Source organism: Rutidosis leptorrhynchoides, chromosome 2 (genome assembly GCF_046630445.1).
Source record: "Rutidosis leptorrhynchoides isolate AG116_Rl617_1_P2 chromosome 2, CSIRO_AGI_Rlap_v1, whole genome shotgun sequence".
Classification (NCBI taxonomy): Eukaryota; Viridiplantae; Streptophyta; class Magnoliopsida; order Asterales; family Asteraceae; genus Rutidosis; species Rutidosis leptorrhynchoides.
The window spans coordinates 710,560,388-710,584,311 of record NC_092334.1 but is presented as its reverse complement, the minus strand read 5'-3'; the positions used below and the strand labels follow the sequence as shown (position 1 = coordinate 710,584,311).

At 33.9% G+C, this 23,924-nt stretch overlaps 2 protein-coding genes across 3 annotated transcripts; one reads left to right on the top strand and one right to left on the bottom strand.

Moving 5' to 3' along the window:
- The first annotated feature begins 9,402 nt into the window (after positions 1-9,402).
- LOC139894195 (DEAD-box ATP-dependent RNA helicase 20-like) lies at positions 9,403-23,266 on the top strand. 2 transcript variants are annotated; one of them, XM_071877401.1, is made up of 11 exons: positions 9,403-9,546; positions 11,661-11,920; positions 12,629-12,808; positions 12,927-13,088; positions 13,244-13,398; positions 13,836-13,928; positions 14,281-14,366; positions 14,473-14,699; positions 16,023-16,253; positions 22,504-22,589; positions 22,956-23,266. In XM_071877401.1, the coding sequence occupies exons 1-10, from the start codon at positions 9,491-9,493 to the stop codon at positions 22,560-22,562; spliced, it is 1,509 nt and encodes a 502-aa protein (XP_071733502.1). In that variant the 5' UTR covers positions 9,403-9,490; the 3' UTR covers positions 22,563-22,589; positions 22,956-23,266. The 2 variants fall into 2 exon arrangements, with proteins under 2 accessions (XP_071733502.1, XP_071733501.1); XM_071877400.1 differs by lacking the exon at positions 22,956-23,266 and having other exon boundaries at positions 22,504-22,934.
- On the bottom strand, positions 9,964-23,160 carry LOC139894196 (uncharacterized). Its single transcript, XM_071877402.1, has 2 exons — positions 23,091-23,160; positions 9,964-11,292 (listed from the first exon to the last, which is right to left on the bottom strand). Exon 2 carries the CDS (start codon positions 11,271-11,273, stop codon positions 10,224-10,226), a length of 1,050 nt encoding a protein of 349 aa, XP_071733503.1. The 5' UTR covers positions 11,274-11,292; positions 23,091-23,160; the 3' UTR covers positions 9,964-10,223.
- Positions 23,267-23,924: the final 658 nt, after the last annotated feature.

Below are 23,924 nucleotides of genomic sequence, written 5' to 3'. Positions count from 1 at the left end.
CTACTATTATTTTACAGTTGGATAATTATTTTCGAAGATACAAATAACAGGAGTATTTATTTTGGAACCGAAAAAAGTAATAACAATTAAAAGAATCAAACTAATACTAGTAATAAATATATACTTGTTATAAAATATCTAGATTGTGTTATAAAATATCTAGATTGGATGTTAATTTTATTATTATTATATTTCTTGCATAGTAATATTTTATACTATAAATAGACATGTATGGTAACCATTTAAGGTGCACCATTTCTCTTGAAATATCAATATCAATATTTCTTCTCTCCTTCTTCTCTCTTTTTCTCTCTTTGTTCTTATAACCATTAAAGGTAGTTATAAGCCTACTGAATTATAACACGTTATCAGCACGAAAAGCTTAGTGTAATTAAAAGATATCTCAAACGATCACGAATCACTAATCAAGGTATGAAATTATTAATAATTTTCAGACTCGAATATATCAAATTTTGGACTACTAACATTTATATTTATGTTATTTAAGTTATATATGGTCGGTTATACCACCTGAATTATATTTCTGTAATCTAACTTTTACTAACTTCACTAACATTTATATTTATGTTATTTAAGTTATATATGGTCGGTTATACCACCTGAATTATATTTCTGTAATCTAACTTTTACTAACTTCACTAACATTTATATTTATGTTATTTAAGTTATATATGGTCGGTTATACCACCTGAATTATATTTTCTGTAATCTAACTCTTATTAACTTCACTAACATTTATATTTATGTTAATAAGACCTCATGATTGTACGCAACACGTCATTTGACAACACGGTACTTTATGTACGCAACACGTCATTTGACAACACGGTACCATGGGTCGAGATTAATTTCGATCAATACGAATACGACGGGGTCTTTATATGTTATCTAACATTTATGATTACTTATGCAATTAATCATTATTTATTTCATGCATACTAATGTTTATTCTTAAATTTATAATTTTAAAAGTTAAAATAAAAAAATAGTTTGTATTTTTATTAAAAGTAAATCTTAAAAGTTAAAATAAGAAAAAGTAGTTTGTACTTTTATTAAAAGTAAATCTTAAAAGTTAAAATACAAAAAGTAGTTTGTATTTTTATTAAAAGTAAATCTTAAAAGTTAAAATAAGAAAAAGTAGTTTGTATTTTTATTAAAAGTATATCTTAAAAGTTAAAGTAAGAAAAAAAAGGGGATGGTAAAATGGAATAGTTTTTTTTGTCAAAAATGAAGTATTGAAAATGAAGTGGTCTCCTTCTATAACTAAAAAAAATATATATACTTTTATCAAATGAATTTTTTTGTGGCCGACAATTTCAAACACGAGTCCGTGTTTAGTTTATCAAGAATATCTCTTGCTTTGGTGAAAGGTCACGATCACGATATCAGGTGTTGTGAAAGAATTAAAAAATTGGTCAAGTGGCCTTTTAAAAACTAGAAAAAAAAATTAAACAAAAAGTTTTTTTTATATATTTATAATTTACGGGTAACGTAAAAAAAAGGAAGTTTTTTTTTAAAAAAAAAAACAAAGAAAGTGTTTAAATGAGTTTTACAGAAAGGGGGAAAGCAAAGTAAAAAAAAAACTTTTTTCCAAACAAAGGTAAATGAAAGTAGGACTTAATACAAGAAAAAAGTAAACATCTCCTAGACGTGATAAAATCTATCAATGATAAGTATTAGACTTGATGAGCTAAATGTGACAAAAATGTTTCAACATGTCTTATGTTAATTTTCTAAAATAAGTTATTATTATTCCGAGTTTAACACATATACATATGTTAATTAAAAACAACCTTTTTGTTCTTATGTAGTGTTGGGTTGCAATTTTGGTTGTATGCCATAATTCCATCCAGTAGAGTGACAATAGAAAACTTTTGATGATAATCAATAAAAAACTTTTTTCCAAATTTGTCAAATGTTTTGTTAAAAACGTGACCGTTGAAAAAAGGAGGTTGAATAATAAAACTTAAAAAACAAATTATTTTTTTAAGAGTGTGCATCAAAATGGCCCGTTTAATAATGGGGAGTAAAAATATAGTCAAATTTTTTCAACGAACAAGGGTTCAATTGGATGTCTCTTAAAAAAAATCCGCGGGTACGGGTGATGGATCCAATGGATCCGCATCCACGACCCGCGGGTGCTATCCCTAATTGTGACAAGTACAAATCAACTAAAAGTCTAAAAAATAAATGCTCTTATAGGGACCAAATGTTCACAATAATTGCCTAAGCTAGATATGAAACAAATAGTTCATAAAAAAAAAAGGTCGTTGTGCGTTTTCGGGATGATAGCCGAAATACACTTACAAAAGTAGGTCAGCCGTCAATTCTTTATGGCCATATCAACGTAGATCAATAAAATCATTTATGGTTTTGATAAAAGATTAATTAAAAATTAATTGTTTTTTTGGTCTTGGATTCTCGGTAACAAAAGCAAAGGTTGTTTTTGGTTGCCACAACAAACAAGACAGAGGTTGTTGACTTTTGTTGTTAAACATGGCACAAGTGAACAATAACAATAGATTATTGTTTTTGAAAAGAATAATGATGCGTTAATTTTATTGTATAAAATAAAATTAAAGAAAATAGTTTTCATTGATGACTATGAACAAACGCAAACAAAGTGTTTGTGGTATTTGGTGATTAAAAAAAAAGTGCATCTAAAGCTTCTACTGAAAATAATATGCATCTAAAGCTTCTACTGAAAATTAATGTGCAAGGTACAACGTATAACTATATGGTCAAATTCATTTGAGCCTTCGGAGTCACAAGTATATGATGTATATATATATTACTCAATTAACAAAATAGTAAATCTAAATTAATTCATATAAATAGTAAAACGAAATTAATTAATTTACTATTCACATAAAAAAGCGCATATGATAAAAAGCGCATCGCATATGATAAGCGCATATGATAAAAAGCGAATATGATGAAAAGCACAACGCATATGATGAAAATCGCATATGATTAAAAGCGCATATGGTGAAAAACACAGCGCATATGATTAAAAGCGTATATGGTGAAAAGGATATATGATAAAAAAAAAAAAACACATATGGTGATTTATAAAAAAAAAAAAAAAAAAACACATATGGTGATTAATGGAAAGCACATATGGTGATTAATGAAAAGTATATTGTGAAAAAGAATCACAAATGTTTCTTGAAATCACAAATGTTTCTTGAAAGAATTCAAGGTAAGATATATGAACCAATTCATCCATCATGTGAACCATTTTGATATTTCATGGTTCTAATAGACGCATCTAGCGGATGGTCTCATATTTGTATGTTATCAAGCCGTAATATGGCATTTGCAAAGTTTCTTGCACAAATTATTAAATTGAGAACACATTATTCTGATTACACCATTAAAAGGATGAGACTTGATAATGCTGGTGAGTTAACATCTCAAGCATTTAATGATCATTATATATCTATAGGGATTGTTGTTGAACATCCAGTTGCTCATGTGCATACACAAAATTGGTTTAGCTGAATCAATAGATAAACGCTTACAGCTAATAACTAGACAATTGATAATGAGTACAAATCTCTCAATATTTATATGTGGACATGTAAATTTACATGCTGCGACATTAATTCGCATTATACCATGTGGAAGTCGTAAATATTTTCACTTAATACTTGATTTTGGCCAAGAGCCAAATATTTTCTACCTTAAAACATTGGTTGTGCAGTGTATGTTCCAATTGTATCACCACAACACAATAAAATGGTTCTTCAAAGAAAGATGATAATATATTTTGGATATAAAACATCTTCAATCATAAGATATATTGAACCCATGATGGGTGATGTTTTTACAGCACGTTTTGCTGATTGTCATTTTAATAAAACATTGTTCCCTAGATTAGGGGGAGAAATAAAAATAAAAATAAAAAATAAAATGATGCTTCATGATGTGAACATCAATTAAGGTATATTGAACTCGCACAAAAGAATGTGAAACGAAAGTTCAAAAATAATGCATATGCAAGAACTTGCAAATTAATTACTTTATGCATTTACAGATATAAAAAAGTGACTAAATCATATATACCAGCGATAAATGCTCCAGCTCGAACTGAAATTCCAAAAGCTGGCAATAATGTCACTGTTGAGTCTTTGCCACGCATCAAACGTGGAAGATCAATTGGTTCCGAAGATAAAAATCCTCGAAAAAGAAAATCAGCTGATAATGAGGTAAGAGAAAGTGTTCAAGAAGAACCACAAATCAATATTCCTTCTGCAGAGGATATTGATAAATGTAAATACTAAAATTGCGATAAATTATGCAATATTATGGAACCGAAATGAAACTAAAATCTCTATGAGATATTTTCATATAATGTTACAATGACATCATGAATAAAGATGATGATCTGGAACTAAAATCTGTCATTGAATATACAAAATGGACATGATTGAGCTCAATGGAAAGGAGCAATAAGAGCTGAATTAGAATCGCTCGATAAAAGAAAAGTTTTCGGATCAATCGTTATCACTTTTAAAGATGTGAAACGTATGGGATACAAATGAATTTTTATCCGAAAAGAAATGTGCAAATGAAGTTACAAGGCAAAACTAGACTTGTAACTCAATATTTTCCACAAAGACCAGAAATGAATTAGGAGGAAAAATTATCCTCCTGTAATGGATACAATTACTTATTAGATACTTAATCAACCTTGTAGTTATTTAAATGCATCTCATGAATGTTGTTACTACTTATCTGTATGGATCACTTAATAGTGATATATATGAATATACCTAAAGGGTTAAGGTATCATAAGCATCTAATGTAAAACCCAAGGGAATATATTCCATTAAATCACAAAGATTTCTAAGTGGGTTTATACAAACTGGACGTATGTGGTATAACCGATTAAATGACTACTTGATAAAAAAAAAGGGTATAAATATAAACTTATTTTGCACGTATGTTTTATAAAAACAATGTTCGGATATGAGATCGTAGTTGTTTATGTCAATGTTCTTAACATCATATGAACAAATAAAGAGATCTATGAAATCATTCAACTTCTAAAGAATTATTTTGAAATGAAAGATCTTGAAAAAACCAAGTATTACCTTGGATTGCAAATTGAGCATATGCCTAATGGTTTACTTGTACATCAAACAACTTATACCGAAAAGATTTTAAAACATTTTTTTTAAAGACAAACTCATTGTTGTTAGATCACTCAATATTGACACTGATCTATTTCATCCCTGCGAAGATCATAAAAATTTTAACAGATCAGAAGTTCTATATTTTAGTGCAATTGAGGTTCTTATGTATCTTATAGATTATACAAGATCTGACATTTCTTTTGCAGTTAATTTGTTGACAAGGTTCAGCTCAGCCCCTACCAAAAGACATTGGAATGGGATCAAACAAATAGTTTGATACCTTCGGGGAACTACTGATTTATAATTATTTTATTCTAACAACTCGAAACAAGATTTGTTTGGTTATACAGATGCAGATTATTTATCCGATCTACATAAAGCTAAATCTCAAACTGTATATGTATTCCTAAATGGAGGCACCGCAATATCATGACGTTCTCAAAACAAACACTTGTTGCAACATCATCAAATCATGCCGAAGTGATTGCATTACATGAAGCTACTCGGGAATGATTTTAGTTAAGATCAATGATACAAATCATTATTGATTCTTGTGGACTAGAACGCTATAAAAGCGTAACAACTATCTATGAAGATAATACAGCTTACATAATACAAATGAAAGAAGAGTATCAAAAATGACAGAACAAAACATAAATGCTGACGAGGCGCTAAATCTATAAACGGTCTTAACGGTCATAAGTTTGATGGAAAAGAATGGTATATTGGTAAGGCTCAGAAAAAGACTGAAAGGGAATAGGAACTGAAACAACGGTTTGAACAAACCATGAAGGAGACTGTAGACAAATCACGAGGGCCAAACTTGTACATAAAAGATTTAGATGATACAGTTTCAGATGAAAACCTCAGATTTTTCTCATATACTCAAGATATCGTAAAAGACAACCAGATTAAAATGAGATACGTTCAATCAACAACTCTGCTGATCTTTATACCAAAGCACTGCTAACTGCTATTTTCAGAACACACGTTCATAATATTGGCATGAGGCATGTTCAGAAGATGTAACAACTCAGGCGTTGCCTACTTGAGGGGGAGTCAACTTTATGCTGCACTCTTTTTTCCTTAGCTAAAGTTTTATCCCAATGAGTTTTCTTTAGCAAGGTTTTTAACGAGGCAGTACTAGTTATTCTCTAATAAAATTGTCATCCAAGGGGGAGTGTTATAAAATATCTAGATTGTGTTATAAAATATCTAGATTGGATGTTAATTTTATTATTATTATATTTCTTGCATAGTAATATTTTATACTATAAATAGACATGTATGGTAACCATTTAAGGTGCACCATTTCTCTTGAAATATCAATATCAATATTTCTTCTCTCCTTCTTCTCTCTTTTTCTCTCTTTGTTCTTATAACCATTAAAGGTAGTTATAAGCCTACTGAATTATAACAATACTGTACATGTTGTGTTTGAGTTTTCTCATTTTCTATAAGGTATATTCATAATTCATAATAAAAAGAACAAGACAAGGACTACAATGGATATTTAATCAAAAACTGAGGCATTATAAAGTAAAGTTAGTGGGCCCTTATTATGTGTATCCCTCCAATCGTCTCTGTAACTTAAAATACCAGATCTAAAAGATTCCATAGTAATCCATTTATTTTTTTGTTCTTTTTTATAAATCACTTCTATGAAATCTCAAATTCTTTGAAAAATTGATACTTCTTCATCATACTCATCTTCTATTCCGTTTTTTTTTTTGAACAAATTTTTAATTCATTTTTGAGGTTAGCGAGAGCCACGGTTGCACCACGGCGGGAGTCATGGTTGCACCACCGCCCCTGGCTATAGCTATTACTCTTCACCACCAAGATCCACTGGTAGCACGTGCTACCAGTGTCGTAGGAGTAGATCCGCCCCTGATGTTGGGTGTGATCTTAATAAAGAGAGGAAAAAAAGAAATATTTCCTCAAAAGATTATGAGGACTCGTTAGACACGTATAAATAAACATCTTCATCCTTTTATGGGCCTAAACATGAATGCTACCAAAACAGCCCTAATACGGTATTAAAGTGTCGATCTGTTTAGTTTGATTGATGAGGATAATTTACCTGTCTTTTGAGGGACTTTAGAGTTTAGATTTATACCCTCACCGTCCTAGTTAAGTGTTCACTAGACTTTTTCGTCAACTTTAATTATAAATAATTTTATTTATGTTATATAATAATTAATAAAATAAAAATCATATTAATGAAAATTGATTTAAAACTCAATTCATTCATATAATTTTTATCAAATATTATATAAAATAATTAATAATCTTTACAGTCAAAATTGACAAAAAAATACTTTGAAAAGTCAATAATGAATACGTATAGTGAAACACGAAGAGTAATTCACTTTATTCCAATATAAATATATTTAATATTTAATATACTCTTTTTAACAACATTTGTATTTAATGTACTTGCGTGAACACGTTTAAAAGTGTTGTAGATAATGATTAATTATTAATTTTAGGGTGACAATAATATTAAATGTATTAGCGACATCTCTTAGAAAAATCTTTAATTTAATATGACTAAATATTTGTTTTGCCTTATCTTTTTTTTTTCTGAACTTTTCTAAAGGGTGTCTAAAATGGACAAACATATTTCATCTGTACATTAAAGTTGACAAGATCGCACGGTGATTTGAACGAATACCAGTCAAGATCAATGGGTGTAATTTTGTTTATGTGATGAAAAACGTTTAATAGCGGTTGAGTGTTATGTGCGTTACAAAACTGATCTTTGATTGGTTTTGTTTTTTGAAAAACGGATGAAGAAGATGATATGAGAGTAAGCGCAATAAGTGATGATGATTGCAAAGTTGATTTTAATTGTTTTTGCGAAAAGAACATAATACAAAAGAAGAAAATGAGAGCTATTTATCAATTTAAAATAGAAGTTGCTTTGATGGTGTGCAAAATTTGAATGGTTGAAAAATGCGTATAAAACACGTGTTAACAAAAAAAGACGTTGCGAAAAACTTATGGGACGTGCCTAGTTAATCGACCGAATGCAGCAGTAATCATCGTTTGGTTCAACTTCCAAGATATTTTTTACTTTTTTAGTTTTCTATTACTTCTTTTTTATTAAGAGTTCATTGCGTTATATTAAAATAAAATATATCCCAATGAACTGAAGGACTTGATCATATGCGTAGTCACGCATATGTATGCGCTTTTATACGATGCGTGAATATAAGTTATGAAGACGATAATTAACTGCGCATTGGTTAGCGGATTATATGCAATGTTTGAAATAATTAATGCGCACACCGCATACAATTAGAAAACTATAAATAAGAGTTCTCGACCTTCATTTAGAAGTTGTTGAACTTGGATCTTTCGAGAGCATATAATTGCTATTTTGTCATCCATAGTGACGTTTAAGGTAATTCCATGATTCAAGACTAGTTACAAGGTGATTCATGATTCTAAAACAACGTTTTAAAATCAAAGACGATCATAAGGTCTTCAAAACAACACAACAATACCCACCTCATTGCACTTCATCTTAATTTAACTAACGTAGTTGAATTAGGCTCGATCAAAGTTCAAAATTCTTATCCACTACCTGTTTTTTAAGTCTCAAATCAAAAGAAATAGTCACGATCATCCAACTCTCGTTTATGCGTGATACACTAAACCGGACACTATATTAGATATATACTAATGGTATCTATATACATTTTATGCTAAGTTTACAAAAAGATTAAGAGATGAGCAGCATAATTTGACAAATGACAACACAATTTACTTTATTAAAATAATGTAATAACCCAATTTATTTTGTTAGAATGATTTAATAACACTTCATCTCGTAATTTACCCTATAACACCCAAAAAAAAAAAAAAACAACATCATAATTTGGCAACACAAAATTGCAAATATATAATAGAAAAGAACCGAACACAAAATCAATCAATCAATATATAACATCACATTAACAGCTTTTTATTAAAGTTGACAGAATTTGCAGTTGTTTTTTCACATTAACAGCTTTTTATTAAAGTTGACAGAATTTGCAGTTGTTTAGACAAAAAATTAAACGCCGCTGCCGGGGATCGATCCCGGGTCACCCAGGTGACAGGCAGGAATACTTACCACTATGCTACAACGACTTTTTTTTTTTAGTTTTATTAATGCAGATTAAATACAATCATATTTTTCTTTGATTTAAAAGCGAACAGCTATCAACAAATCTAGTCGGAGACCCGAGTGAGCTTGTGATTTGTGAGCCCTAACATATCAACCGCAACGGTCAACAATCAATCTTCATACTCAACAACCTACAATCGACATTTTAATTATGAGTCGTTACGAAAACCGTTCCGGCGATCCCGCCTCATATCGCGACCGGAAAAGGTATTCCGTAAACCCTAGTTTTTCATACCACTGTCACAAATACTTTATATGCCTTATAACTTATTTGAATTGTTTTGACCCGAGTTTCAGTTATTGTCAGTTAGGTTTTGTATGGTGCAACTCTGTATTTAGGGTTTCACCAATTTACATCTAATATTCCTATTTCGTATACATGCATAGGGAAAGGGTTCGGATAGGAACTCACATAATATGAATCATCTAAGTATGAAATTTTAAAATTAACAAACCTGACGATTGTATATCTGTTTGAAGTGTGAGATAGGTAGGTTTTTTTTTTTTTTTTTTTTTTTTTTTTTTTTTTTCAAAGTAAGAATATATTAAAACTTCACAAATACAAAACACAGGCAGGGTATAACCTAACCCGAATAGTGTTGAAACAAACCCAATACAAAACAAACCCAATACAAAACAAACCCAAAACAAAACAGCTACATGAACAATCTTACTAAACTAATTGCAGACTACATCCAACCACCTTCAGCTCACACACATTCTGCTTAACTACAAATTTCTTCTCATTTTTCTTTTTGTTTTTGACCACCTCAAACCCATCAACAGCCTTAATCTCCTCAATAGCTTTCAACTCCTCTGCAGTTCTAGGTCTTATTTTACACTCCTTATGCCCATGTCCAAATACAGCACAATGTGAGCATACACTAGGTTTCCATGTAATACTCCACTTGTACCTTTTTAACAACCTTAGTTTTTTGCTCAGCATCATAGTAGTGTATATCCACCTCATCCACACAACCTTTTTTAGCATCTAACTCAAGCATAACCCTGGCATAGCCTGCTCTACCATTCCCTTTTTGACACATGTTTGCAGTAACAGTGTCCATAAGCATAGGTTTACCTATCCTGCTTGAAATTGTACTTATACGGCCTTTAGCACTCCAGGCCTCCAATGGAACATTAACAAGTTTAACCCAAACAGGCACCTTACTAGGGTTAACTTTCTCCACGCTAACATCAGGGCTCCACTTACACACCATTAGAGGTTTGCCATTGACCATCCATGGGCTGTTCTCAACTACTTTATTCATACCTTCCTCACTATTGAACTTAAAGTAACAGATCTGTTTTTCATCCATTATAATATCCTTCAACCCAAACTTGCCCCACATCCTTCTCAAATTGTATTGCATAGCATTATAGGACATCGAACAACCTAGCATATAACCACAAGCAGTAGTATTCCATTTCCTACACCCCTCATTGACTAATTCTTCATCAAATATAACAAATTCATTACCATCTTTGTCAACAGAGGGTGGGATATAGCTCAGCAATTTCTCAACATTCATTTCATTCTTATTGACAATATTAGCATAAGTAACTATAACATCAGAGCTATCACTCTTAACAGAACTATTAGCACTATCATCAATCAAATTAGGGCTACTTACAGACTCCTGATGAATAGCTTCAGTATTAACAGCCTTATCTGACCTTCCACAATCACTAACAACCTCTGTATTGTTTGCAGCAACCACCGGAACCCTAACCTCTCCCATCGTCTTAGTTTTTCCATCCGAATCACTTTCAGACACAACCTTCTCCAAATTACTCAATTCAGTCTCAGATTCACCATTCGTATCCTCCGTATAAGCTTGATTCTTATTCCTATTAGCAAGCATCACAACAGAATCATCTAATCTATGCGGAATTTTAACCTTCCTCTTCGATGTTCGTTTATTTGGGGACATGGCTAAATCACCGATCAAACTTCAATAGAACAGCGAATTAGTAATCAGAGAAGCTTTAAAATGCTAAGCTACAGATTGATTATTGAAAAAACGAAGAAAAAATGGATCGATTTGAAGAAATTAGGGCAAAATCAGCGTAACTGCTTTTCCCTCCATAATCGCCTTCATGAGAGAGAGAGAAGAACTTTTTTTTTTTTTTTATCTGAGATAGATAGTGTTCTGAAACATTTTACATTGAAAAATCTATCAGACTAACACTTAAAAAATCAGATGCACAGCCATAAAACTTGTGAATTATTCTTTCTCTACAACACACATATAAGTTATATGTAGTATAATTTTGAAAGTTAAAAGTACTTTAAGCAGCTCTTTTGTTGTCTGTTTCAGTGATTCAGGTTTTGGTGGAGGTTCAAGTGTTGGTGGGTACAGTTCATCTAGTATAAGGGACAATGAAAGCTCAGAGGCTCCGCGTAAGTTGGATTTGGATGGACTGACTCCATTTGAAAAGAATTTCTATGTGGAGTCTCCGAATGTTGTGAAAATGTCTGAGAGTGAGGTAGAAGAATATAGGACGAAGCGAGAAATCACTGTTGAAGGTCGCGATGTGCCCAAGCCTGTTAAGACTTTTGAAGATGCTAGATTTCCTGGTAAAAAGCATGAACGATTCACTTTCTTTAATAGGGGCAAATATCTGCATAGTAAAAAGGGGGGGAAAACATATGCATAGTAAAAAGGGGGCAAGTATGGTGGGTTGGGTGAAATCATGAATAGCTACTTTAGTGTGTTGTATATGGTTACAATACTGATACTGATTATATATTAGTATCTGTTTGAATTTGTAAATAAATGGATTTATGATGTTTTAAGCTTAATTATTACACTTTGGGGGGTTTCAAACTGTTTTACCTGTTTCTTTTTAGCTATCCTTTGGAAGCCGTTTGTGATACGGAATTTGCATGCCACCTTTACTATGGAGTATGATAGTGTTGAATTATTGAATCATTATAGTTCTTCATATACCTTTAACTTCAAGAGAGTTCGTAGTAGTTTGAGTAGTATTTTAAATAAAATGTTATAAGGAGTACTGAAGGTATAGACGTATAGTGAACCGAAGGTATAGCTAATGATACTGATTCAAGTGCATTTTTTAAGCCAATTATAGAATATGCATATCTGGATTTGGATACACTTGTAAGATAACTGCATCAATTTTAAATATTCAATTTCATTGTTTATAAGGCATCATATTTATTGAGAAAGGTTGCTAATTGCCTCTGCCAGTAATATATCTGTAACATGTTTGATTGTTATATTTGCTTATAATAATTATCTTTAATAATAATTATGTGTTACAGAATATGTTATGCAAGAAATCGTGAAAGCAGGCTTCACAGAGCCTACTGCAATTCAGGCTCAAGGATGGCCAATGGCTTTAAAGGGTCGGGATGTCATTGGAATTGCTGAAACGGGATCTGGAAAGACTCTTTCTTATCTATTGCCTGCCATTGTGCACGTTAATGCTCAGCCAATCTTATGTATGCATCATCTCCATTCTAAATGTTATTTGTGTGTGTATGAATTTTTAATTTGTAGGTAAGCAACCCTCTACTAGGCGTGATTTCATTGAAACTATTATGTTTTTTTGTTTTTTAGCTCATGGGGATGGACCAATCGTGTTAGTTCTAGCTCCAACTCGTGAGCTTGCTGTTCAAATACAACAGGAAGCAAGTAAATTTGGCGCATCATCAAAGATCAAAAACACTTGTATATACGGTGGGGTTCCGAAAGGTCCTCAAGTTCGTGATTTACAGAAAGGTAGGTGGTGATAAGCACAAGATGACTTTACTACTACTCTATCCCGTGATGTTCATGTATCGGGTATAGTCTAATGCTTTTCAGCTTATATAACAATACATTGCATAGATCTATTTGTTAAATGCACATACGTTTAATCATATATTAAATACCAGGCGTTGAAATTGTTATCGCGACTCCTGGAAGACTAATTGATATGTTGGAGTCTCATCATACAAACTTACGAAGGGTCACTTACCTTGTGTTGGATGAAGCTGACCGAATGCTAGACATGGGTTTTGAACCTCAAATGAAGAAAATTGTTTCACAGGTCTGTGAGTAGATGATACTTATGATTGTGTCAACATGTATATGAGATGTTATATTCGCTAATAAAAGTTATCAACTATATAACGTAATTAGAGATATATGTTTTGATGACAATGTGTTTCCAAATGTATAGTTTATGCTGTCAATAAAGTCAAGAGCTTATATATATTTTTTTGTAAATAATCTAATATAGTATTTGTAAGACGGCATGGATCAAAATGACTCACATGTCATTAAATTTAGTACTCCGTACTTGTCTAATTTGGAAAAGAAGATGGCAGGGTTTTAGTTATGTTAATGTGAATGACACTATCAAGAAATGCAACCGAGGTTTTTGTTGATTGTTATGGCTACATAAAGTCCTTTTGTGACTTGATATTCAACACATCAAAAATGGAAGCTAAGATAAAGTTATTTTGGCTTGTTACATATATGCAGATTCGTCCAGATCGTCAAACTCTATACTGGAGTGCTACATGGCCTAAAGAAGTTGAGCTACTTGCGAGACAACTTTTATACAACCCGTATAAAGTAAGAATTTTTTTGGACTGTTAATCAATTGAGGTGGCTATTTTGATCATTTTCTTATCTTGGCTTTGTTGTGAATTACTGTACAACTTTCAGATCATTCAGTTATACAATTTGGTTATTATTATGATTATGATTATGATAACATCTTTGTGACGAATCACTGTGTTGTTGTTTATTAATAAAATGAACAAAGGTAACAGTGATTTAACCGGACTTTGATTGCTTTGACTCTTTTGAAAGTGACATGTTACCCAACCTGCCCTTCTCGACATCTCTACTACTAATTACATTATAGGTGTTTGCAAATCTCCAACACGTGATGTTGACATATTATCGGTTAAACTCTATACAGGTGGTCATTGGTTCTTCAAACTTGAAAGCCAATCATTCAATTCACCAACATGTGGATATTGTGACTGAGAATCAGAAGTTTAATAAGTAAGTAAATCATTTTTGTTAGCATTGATGGATCAATAATTTCCACCTTCTGATATCGACTCTATAGATACAGATACTTGTAAGTAACAATTGTGTTGGTTTACAGATTGACGAAGCTGTTGGAAGATATTATGGATGGCAGTCGCATTTTGATATTTATGGATACCAAAAAGGGGTGTGACCAAATCACTAGGCAGTTACGGATGGATGGTTGGCCTGCTTTATCGATTCATGGAGATAAAAGTCAAGCAGAGAGGGATTGGGTTTTATCAGAGTTCAAAGCTGGCAAAAGTCCAATAATGACAGCAACAGATGTTGCAGCCCGTGGCTTAGGTACGTGTAGTGGAAAACAGCTTAATCGTCTTGCAATTATGTAACATTTAATTAATGCCACTAATGACACTTTTAGAACTCTGAAATCCTATATATATACATCCTCGTTATGCAATCTGGATTGGGTTAAAGGCTTAAGCCATGTGAGCTTATCCGTGGGTCAAAAAAACACTGGGTTGGGAGTTGGGACCATCAGTTAACTTTTTCATATCTCTTATTTATTTAAGTTATTCAAATATAATCAATGTGAAGAAGATATGTTCACAGAACTGTATTACCTAAATAGTAATATATACTCTTTCAAGTTGAATAATTTAGGACATTGTAAGCTTTTTAATACAATCTAGCCACATTTGACCCATTTACCTGTTAGTGCTGGGACAAACTGGATTGGATTCTAATATTTCAAGAGTTTGATTCATGTCATAATCAACTATTTATTTCAACCTTCCCATTTTAGCCGGTAAACATAAAGGATTGTTCACTAGACCCATTTACTTACAAATGCTGAATTGGGTTGAAAATACTAGGGGAATAACCTTAAAAGATTTCACCTATGTTGAGAAGTACAATGATCTATGAGTCAGTTTGTTTTGTGGCTATATAGGTTGGGCCATCAAACTAATTCTTACATGCACAACTTGACACGAACCAAGTGCTTGTATCATGATTAAATAACTGATAAAAAGCTAAATAAGATGGATAATTGATATTCGAGAGATTGATCAACTCTTTCATAGTTTACTTTCACCACTCAATATTCAGCATAATGAAATGACAATAATGAAGGCCTGTATATTTGAATAATTTTAACTTTCTTCCTAAGATTTTGCCTAGTAAATTAATATTCTATAATACTTTCCTAACTAATATCCCTAAATAACTTATTAGATAAATAATAAGTTATTATATTATATTTCCTGATAATAATATGATACCAATTGATACGAACTTGCTTGTATCATGATAAAAACTATTAAAGTTATAAATTAGATAATCGATATTCGAGTAATCATCAACTTTCCCACAGTTTAAGTTTAAGAGGTAAATTAACTCTTCAATGATCTTCAGTCACTACTTAATATTTAACATAATAATAATAATTACAATAATAAGGCCTTATATATAGATCATAACTTGCTCCCAGAGACTTATTACCCAATAAAATAAGATCCTAATAATTCTTTCCTAATTATATAACGTCCCTAAATGAACTATCAAATAATAAAGTTAACATTTATCATTATGTTCATATAATTTGTGGTATACATATCATTGATATGTTTTTAACATATCATTGATATGTTTTTAAATCAACGGCAGATGTGAAGGATGTGAAATATGTGGTCAATTATGATTTCCCGGGTTCACTAGAAGATTATGTTCATCGAATTGGTCGAACAGGAAGAGCTGGGGCCAAAGGGACAGCATACACCTTCTTTACTGCAGCAAATGCCAGATTTGCTAAAGAACTTATTGCCATTCTTCAGGAGGCTGGTCAAAAAGTCAACCCTGATCTAGCTGCAATGGGCCGTGGCGCACCTCCTCCTCCAGGTTGGTTGGCTGGATTATTTTTTAATTTTGTGTTGGTTTCAGTTTGTATGTTAGGAGTACTAGTAAACACTTAATTCATGGTTCGAAAAGTCCCCTACGAGGCCAACTAGTCCCCAACCAGTCGAGATTTTAAAGCAGTCCAATAGTCCCGACTTAGTCAATGTTGTCAAAAGTTATATATATATATATATATATATATATATATATATATATATATATATATATATATATATATAATAGAGGATAGAATAGAGGAAGAGAGATATTGAACTTGTAAGTTCTGTGTGTATTATTCAGAGTATTGTGCCTTCTATATATAGAAGGTGTAATTACACTAAGTATCCCTAAACTATAAATAGAACATAACCTTATACAATTATAGTTGTCTAATATTCCCCCGCAAGCTAAGGGCGGGATACGACTTGTAGCTTGGATCGTAATAGAAGAAATCTTGGTGAGGACAACGGCTTGGTGAAGATATCAGCAATCTGATCGTCAGTAGTTATAAACTGAACTGAAAGTTTTTGTTGAGCAACTCTTTCTCGAACAAAGTGAAAATCAACTTCTACATGTTTTGTACGTGCATGAAAGACTGGGTTAGCTGAGAGATACGTAGCGCCAAGGTTATCACACCATAAGGTAGGAACTGATTTAACAGGCACACGAAGTTCACGTAATAAATCTTGAAGCCATGTTAGTTCTGCAACTGTGTCAGCTAGGGCCTTGTATTCAGATTCTGTTGAAGATCGAGAGGCAGTCTTTTGTTTTCGTGCAGACCATGATACTAGGTTTGAACCTAGATATATAGCATATCCTCCCGTGGATCGACGGTCATCTGGACAACCTGCCCAGTCAGCATCAGAGAAGCTAGTCAGTGAGTTGTATGTGGAATCAGTGTAGGCATGAAGCACTGTTCCGGAGCCGTGTATAAATCGTAACCCATAATTGGCAGTGCCCTGTAAGTAACGGAGAATTCGTTTAACTGCTGACCAATGATTTATCGTGGGACAATGCATGTACTGACAGACTTTGTTGACTGCGAAAGTGATGTCCGGTCGAGACAATGTAACATACTGAAGGGCACCTACAATTTGACGGTATTGAACGGGGTTGTCAAATGTTGCACTATCACCAAGAGCAAGGTTTGCGTTGGTTGTCATGGGAGATGAAACCGGTTTAGCATTAGATAAGTCGGCGCGTTCCAAAAGTTCATGTATGTATTTGCGTTGTGATAGGATCATGTCGTTACCATTCCTTGTGACTTCAATCCCGAGAAAATAAGACAAGTTACCCATGTCTTTAATAGCGAATGAGCGGCTGAGACTTTGTACCACCCTATCTATTTCCTTTGTATCGTTTCCTGTTAAAATAATGTCATCAACATACACAAGCATATATAGAAGAGTGTTCCCATTAGAGTAGATGAATAAGGAAGTATCCGTTTTCGACCCATGAAATCCAAGAGAATGAAGTGCTGTAGAGAGTCGATGAAACCATGCTCTAGGTGCTTGCTTTAATCCATATAAGGCTTTGTGAAGGAGGCACACATGATTTGGTGTAGCTGAATTGACGAATCCTGGTGGTTGTTGTAGATAAACTGTTTCGTGAAGATCACCATGTAAAAAGGCATTTTGTACATCAAGTTGCCTGAGGGACCATTTCTGAGACACGGCCAAGGAGAGAACAACACGAATGGTTGTTGATTTTACAACGGGGCTAAATGTTTCCTGATAGTCGATGCCTGGTTGTTGTCGAAACCCTTTAGCAACTAAACGTGCTTTGTAGCGTTGTACTGCCCCTGTTTGATCCCGTTTTAATTTGTATACCCACTTGCAATCAACCACATTAGAATTTGGAACACGAGGTACTAGTGACCAAGTACCATTCCGCACCAACGCTGAATACTCTTCAGTCATGGCTTTACGCCAGTGAGGATCTTTGTTAGCAATGCTAAAGTTTGCTGGTTCAGTGTCGGACGAGGGACCTCTTGTATGATAGGAGGTGGCCTTATGTTGGTGGATTTGTTTTGGATTGGGGCGAAGATTGGCTGGTCGAGAACGAGGAGGTGGCTCAGTGTTTGTGGAAGTGGTGGTAGTAGTAGCAGTAGTCTGAGGTAGTTGGTTGTGACTTTGTTTAGGTGGTGATGAGGAGGTTTTTGAGCGACGATGATATGTGTGAATGATAGGTGGTTCGATCGTGCCGTGTACAAGCGGTGTAGTGGTGGTATTTTGTGGTTCTGGTGGGACATAATGAGCTTTAGGAACTGTGGAAGGTGAATCTTTAGTTTGTGAGGTAGGATTTGGATATTTAGAGATGTAGGGATTGACTGGATGTGTAGAAATGGTTGTATCAGATTGTTTAAAAGGAAAAGATTGCTCATTGAATCGAACATGACGGGCTATATAAATATGATCCGACTTTGGGTCGAAACATCGATAGCCATGATGGGCAGTACTGTAACCAAGAAATACACAAGGTGTAGATCGAAAATCCATTTTGTGGTTGTTGTATGAACGAAGATGAGGGTAGCATTGGCACCCAAAAACTCGAAGAAATGAAAAATCAGGTTTATGTTTGAACACATGTTCAAAGGGTGAGGTTGCTGAGTTTGTTCTGGATGGCATTCGATTGATAAGATACACTGCAGTTCCAAAAGCAAAATGCCAAAAACGTTGTGGTACATGTGATTGAGCGAGTAGAGTAAGACCGGTTTCAACAACATGGCGATGTCGTCTTTCAACCAAACCATTTTGTTCACTTGTATGAGGACAGGAAAGACGATGATTGATGCCTAGTGGAGAAAAGAATTGACGGAGATTTCTAAATTCACCTCCCCAATCAGTTTGGACAGATTTGAGTTTGGTCTGAAATTGTCGTTCAACCATTGCCACAAATTGCTTAAAGGTGGCGTAAACATCAGATTTGAGTTTTAATGGGAAAAACCACATAAATCTTGAAAAGTGATCAACACACAACAAAAAGTATTTGTGACCATCAAAGGAGGTAACAGGCGCAGGTCCCCATACATCACAAAAGACTAAATCCAAAATGTGCGAACTTTTATAAGTAGATGGTAATAGATGAAGTTTAGAGGATTTTCCAACATTACATGAATCACAAAAGGTGGTGGTAAACTTATTTTGTAAAGGCAAATGATATTTAGATAACATGGACTTCAAAAGTTGTGGATGTCCGAGTCTTTGATGCCATGTAATTGAAGATGCACGGGTAGTGGAGAATGCTACTTTGTGAACTGGTGAAGACTGAGGAAGATGGAAGGAGTAAAGACCACCATTACTTGGACCCGTGAGGAGGGTAGTGTGTGTAATCTTGTCCTTCACAGCAAAGAAAGTTGAGTGAAATTCAAAATACACATTGTTATCAAGACAAAACTTTTGTACAGAAAGTAGTTTATGTTTTATTTCAGGAACATGAAGTATGTCTTTGAGGGAAAAGGTTTTGTTTGGAGACGAAAAATGTGAGGAACCAACGTGTAGAATGGGTAAACCCTTACCATTGCCAACATGAAGATTGTCCTCACCGTAGTAGACCTCGGAGTTGCCAAAGTTGGATAGGTCTGGAGCAACATGGTGACTAGAGCCTGTGTCTGGGATCCAAGAGGTTGACGCTTGGGAGCGATATTCTGTAAAGTTGGCTGAAGGTGACTGTCGTCTCATAGTAGCAGGGTTACGATTAGGACATTGAGATGGGATGTGCCCAATCCCACACCTGTTGCATGTGCCAAAAACTGTGTTTTGATTAGAAGCCCAATTAAATGAATTTCGATTACCTGCTTGATTTCTGTTGTTATAGTTGCCTCGTCCACGTCTGTAATCACGTCCACGACCACGGTTATTGCCAAATCGGTTAGTGTACATAGCTTGTGCAGCCGGTGTATGGGCAGGTTGAGCTTGGAGTCCAAGTTGAGATAAAAGCAATTGTATGGCTTGAAGCTGATCTGTTTGTGAAGCGGGCAAGACATTATTAGGAGCTGGTGAACTGCGACTTTGTGTGCTAGTCGTGAATGCTTGAGCCGAAGGAATGTCGGGTACAGATTTCTTGATCATGTAGTCGTGGTCTGATAGCAGACCATGAAGGTCTACAAAGGTAGGGGGCTTTTCGCGGCCCAGAAGGCTTGATTTTAAACCGTTGTATTCCTCTCGTAGTCCTGATATAACTAGCATCACCAAATCTTTTTCTTTCATCTTTTCACCTATGTTAGCGAGCGCAACATCGTATTCTTGAGTCCTAGTTAGGTAATCTGCGGTTGTTTCATCTGGCTTCATCTGTAGTCTGAGAAGCTGGGTTTTCAAAGTGTATTCTCGAGAGGAAGTGTGAGGAGCGTAGGCACGTTCAAGGGACAACCAGAGATCACGAGACGTTACTCCTTGAACATGTTGAAATGATGCTTCGGATATGGTAGAAAGGAGGAGCATTCTTATATGAGCATCATTAGAGACCCAATTAATGTAATTGGGGTTTGGTGGTTGAGACTGTGTTTCTTCATCTTTTTCTGATGATGGTACATTTGTAGGTGGACAAGGGATTGTGCCATCAATGTAGTCAAATAATTTGTTGGTGACGAAGAACGGTTCAACCATGGTCTTCCAGTAACCATAGTTCGTGGAAGATAAGGTGAAACCAAATTTGTGAGAGTTGTGTGCGGCTTTCTCTGTTGGAGTAAAGGAAGCTAGCATTGCCATTTTCAGATATAGAAAAAAAAAAAAGATAAGGTAATAATAAATTTTTTTCTTTTTTTTTTGTTTTTTGTTTTTTTTTGTTTTTTGTTTTTTTTTTTTTTTTGTTTTTTTCTGTTTTTTTTACTTAAAAGAAGATAAAAAAGTAAAAGTAAATAGTAAATAGTATCTAGGTAGGTAGGAGAGATATAAAAAAAAAGATAAAGGTTTTAAAAGTTCATTCTCTTTTTTTTTTACTCTCGTTCCAGACACAAAAATAGAACAGGCAAGTACAGTGGCGGCCGGCGGTGAATAGTTGCCGGAAAAAGCTGAAAATTTCAGCGTTCGATTGGAATTTGATTCCGAGCGTATTGGTGTTGGCGGTTTTCTCTGATTTTGGCCGGATTGATGTAGATCGAAAAAGAAAGTCGAAAATTTCTGGCGGCTGTGGTGGCGCGTGGTGGCGCGTGTGGTGGCAGTTGCGGCTGAAATACTTGTGCGTGTGTTCGGAATTTAATTCCGCATGTAGTTGTGTTGGTAATTTGGCTGATTAGGGTTGTATTGAGTTGCGGTGATTTTGTGGGTTACCGGATTTAGTTATGACCTGAAAAAGCTCGTTTCTGATGTGAACGTTCCGACAACGCTGCATTCACAGAGCATACTTTGAGTTTTAAAGGTCAGTTTTTTTTTTTTTTTTTTTTGTTGTTCCGGAACTGCTGCCGGAATAGTAGCTGCCGGAATTGTTACTGGAATAGTGGCTGCCGGAATTGTTGCCGGACTTAGGCCTTTACAGCTCTTGATACCATAATAGAGGATAGAATAGAGGAAGAGAGATATTGAACTTGTAAGTTCTGTGTGTATTATTCAGAGTATTGTGCCTTCTATATATAGAAGGTGTAATTACACTAAGTATCCCTAAACTATAAATAGAACATAACCTTATACAATTATAGTTGTCTAATAATATATATATATATATATATATAACTTTTGACAATATAATCGGTAATACGGATTTATTTGGTCAAAATATGTCAAAACAGGTCAATTACTATCAAAGTTGACTCGACTGTCTCTAACTTGGCCAATTAGTCCTTACAAGGTACCCGACCGACTAGTCTACGACTAGTGACTTTTACAGCCTTACTTGATTGATCATGGGTCCGTCTACATCACCATTTATTTCATACACTCATTTCTAAAAGGAAATTAAAAAAACAGTTCAAGTGCGTCTGTCGCCCAAAGTATGTTTCAAAAGTTCAAAACCTTTCAATTCTTTTTAACCCCGCAGGAGAGTTAGATTACTTTGGTATAATACAGTTTTTCTTGTCATACATGAAACACTCGTCATTGAAAATTCAAACCTCACTGGTAAAATATTGTTTTTTTACCCATACCCAACTTACCCGACCTTCCCATCTTGCCATATCTTTGGAAGTATGTTTTAATAGCTAAATTTTCACCGTTTTTGTTCTTGGTGTAGCTGAATATAATATTTTAAGCCTGGAGTTTTGCAAAATTCCACATTATTATTTTTATCTTTACTGAATGCATGTTTAATTTTTGTCTGGTAGGACGTGGTGGATTTCGTGATCGTGGCCGGGGTTACAGCGGAGGTCGATCTTGGAACTGATGGGCAAAAAAATTGACATAAATTGAGGTACCAAGAGATGGATTAATGTAACGTTTTTCCAAATTAAACTAGTTGGTAGGATCTTTTGATCCCACTTTGAACCCTATTAGATTAGGCAGCTAGCACCAAGCAAAAATATCCAAATATGTGCTGGTTATCTAGAAGACCTTGAATGTATTTTCAGTCATTTAAATTTGTATTTAGAGTTTTACAACGCATGTTCGTTCGAGTACATGTAAAATTTTCCTTTGAAAATTCATGGATTGCCCTAAACTATCATTAGATCGCGGTAAAATATTGATATGTGGGAACAATTAGATAGCAAGTATTAGCGACTACGTTAACTAAACAGAAGGTGTTTTCATTCTTTTCATTTATAATTGCGCGTTTTAGGTTTGTTGAAGACATCATTGCCTCTATCATCTGTTCAAAATCTTTTTGTTATACTTAAATGCATATGGAAGTAATGATCCTGTCACTGGAAAGACTTGACTCCTATCTCTAGTACAGATGCAAATTCAATTTTACCTGCAAGTCTGCCACTTTGAATCCAACGTTTAAGTTGTCGCTCAGCTGCTTTGCAAAATGTTCTCCGTTTTCTACACAGTTAATTGTTTTTTAATATTCAGTTCTTTGTCAGTTTAAACATTGTCTATGTATCTATGTACTTCATTTACAACTCAGCAAGAGGTGTGGGGGGAGGGGCCATACAGGGTGCAAGTGTTGTATAAATAAATAAATAATCAATTAAAGGCTCGCGTCGTTGGTTAGTTAGATAGATCTTTATACGTTTATTTAGGTGTGTTGATTCTTCCTTTGTTAGCTTTGTTTCGGTTTTATTTGTGTAAGCTTCTAGTTTGTGTTTATATTTAGTGGGTTTGTATTTGTGTCATGATCAAGGTTTGAGTTTAGTTAGCTTGGTCTCGAAGTTTAGCGTTAGGGTCCGAGCCTTGTGGTTTTTTAGGTCTGATTGTATTTTTGTTCGTCTCTTTCATCATTTGATGAAAAGACTTTATTTAATGTTATCGTTATTTTAACAAAAAAGAAAAAAAAAATTAAAGTAAAAAATATAGATATTTTCGTAGAAAATGGTTAATCATAAAAAGGAAGGACCATGAATAGACAAATGTAGCATATTTATGAAACACATCACATGGAAAGAAAGTGACCCTAACAACAATCCCCCATTCCGGCTTCATTTCATGCAATCGGAGCCATTGCCGGCTTTCTTTTAGTGGCCCTACTACTCATATCTATTCACTGTGGCAGTTGAATATTCCGGATCCAATAAGATCCGATCGATATAAATTCAACCACTAAATGCTCATTACAATTTTAATTTTATATGATAGATATATTTAT

Excerpts from the sequence above, each read along its gene's own strand:
- LOC139894196 (XM_071877402.1), bottom strand. The coding sequence starts at position 11,273 with ATGTCCCCAAATAAACGAACATCGAAGAGGAAGGTTAAAATTCCGCAT.
- LOC139894195 (XM_071877401.1), top strand. The coding sequence starts at position 9,491 with ATGAGTCGTTACGAAAACCGTTCCGGCGATCCCGCCTCATATCGCGAC. Across the intron at positions 14,700-16,022 it reads TGTTGCAGCCCGTGGCTTAG|ATGTGAAGGATGTGAAATAT; the intron begins GTACGTGTAGTG and ends AATCAACGGCAG. Across the intron at positions 16,254-22,503 it reads TGGCGCACCTCCTCCTCCAG|GACGTGGTGGATTTCGTGAT; the intron begins GTTGGTTGGCTG and ends TTTGTCTGGTAG.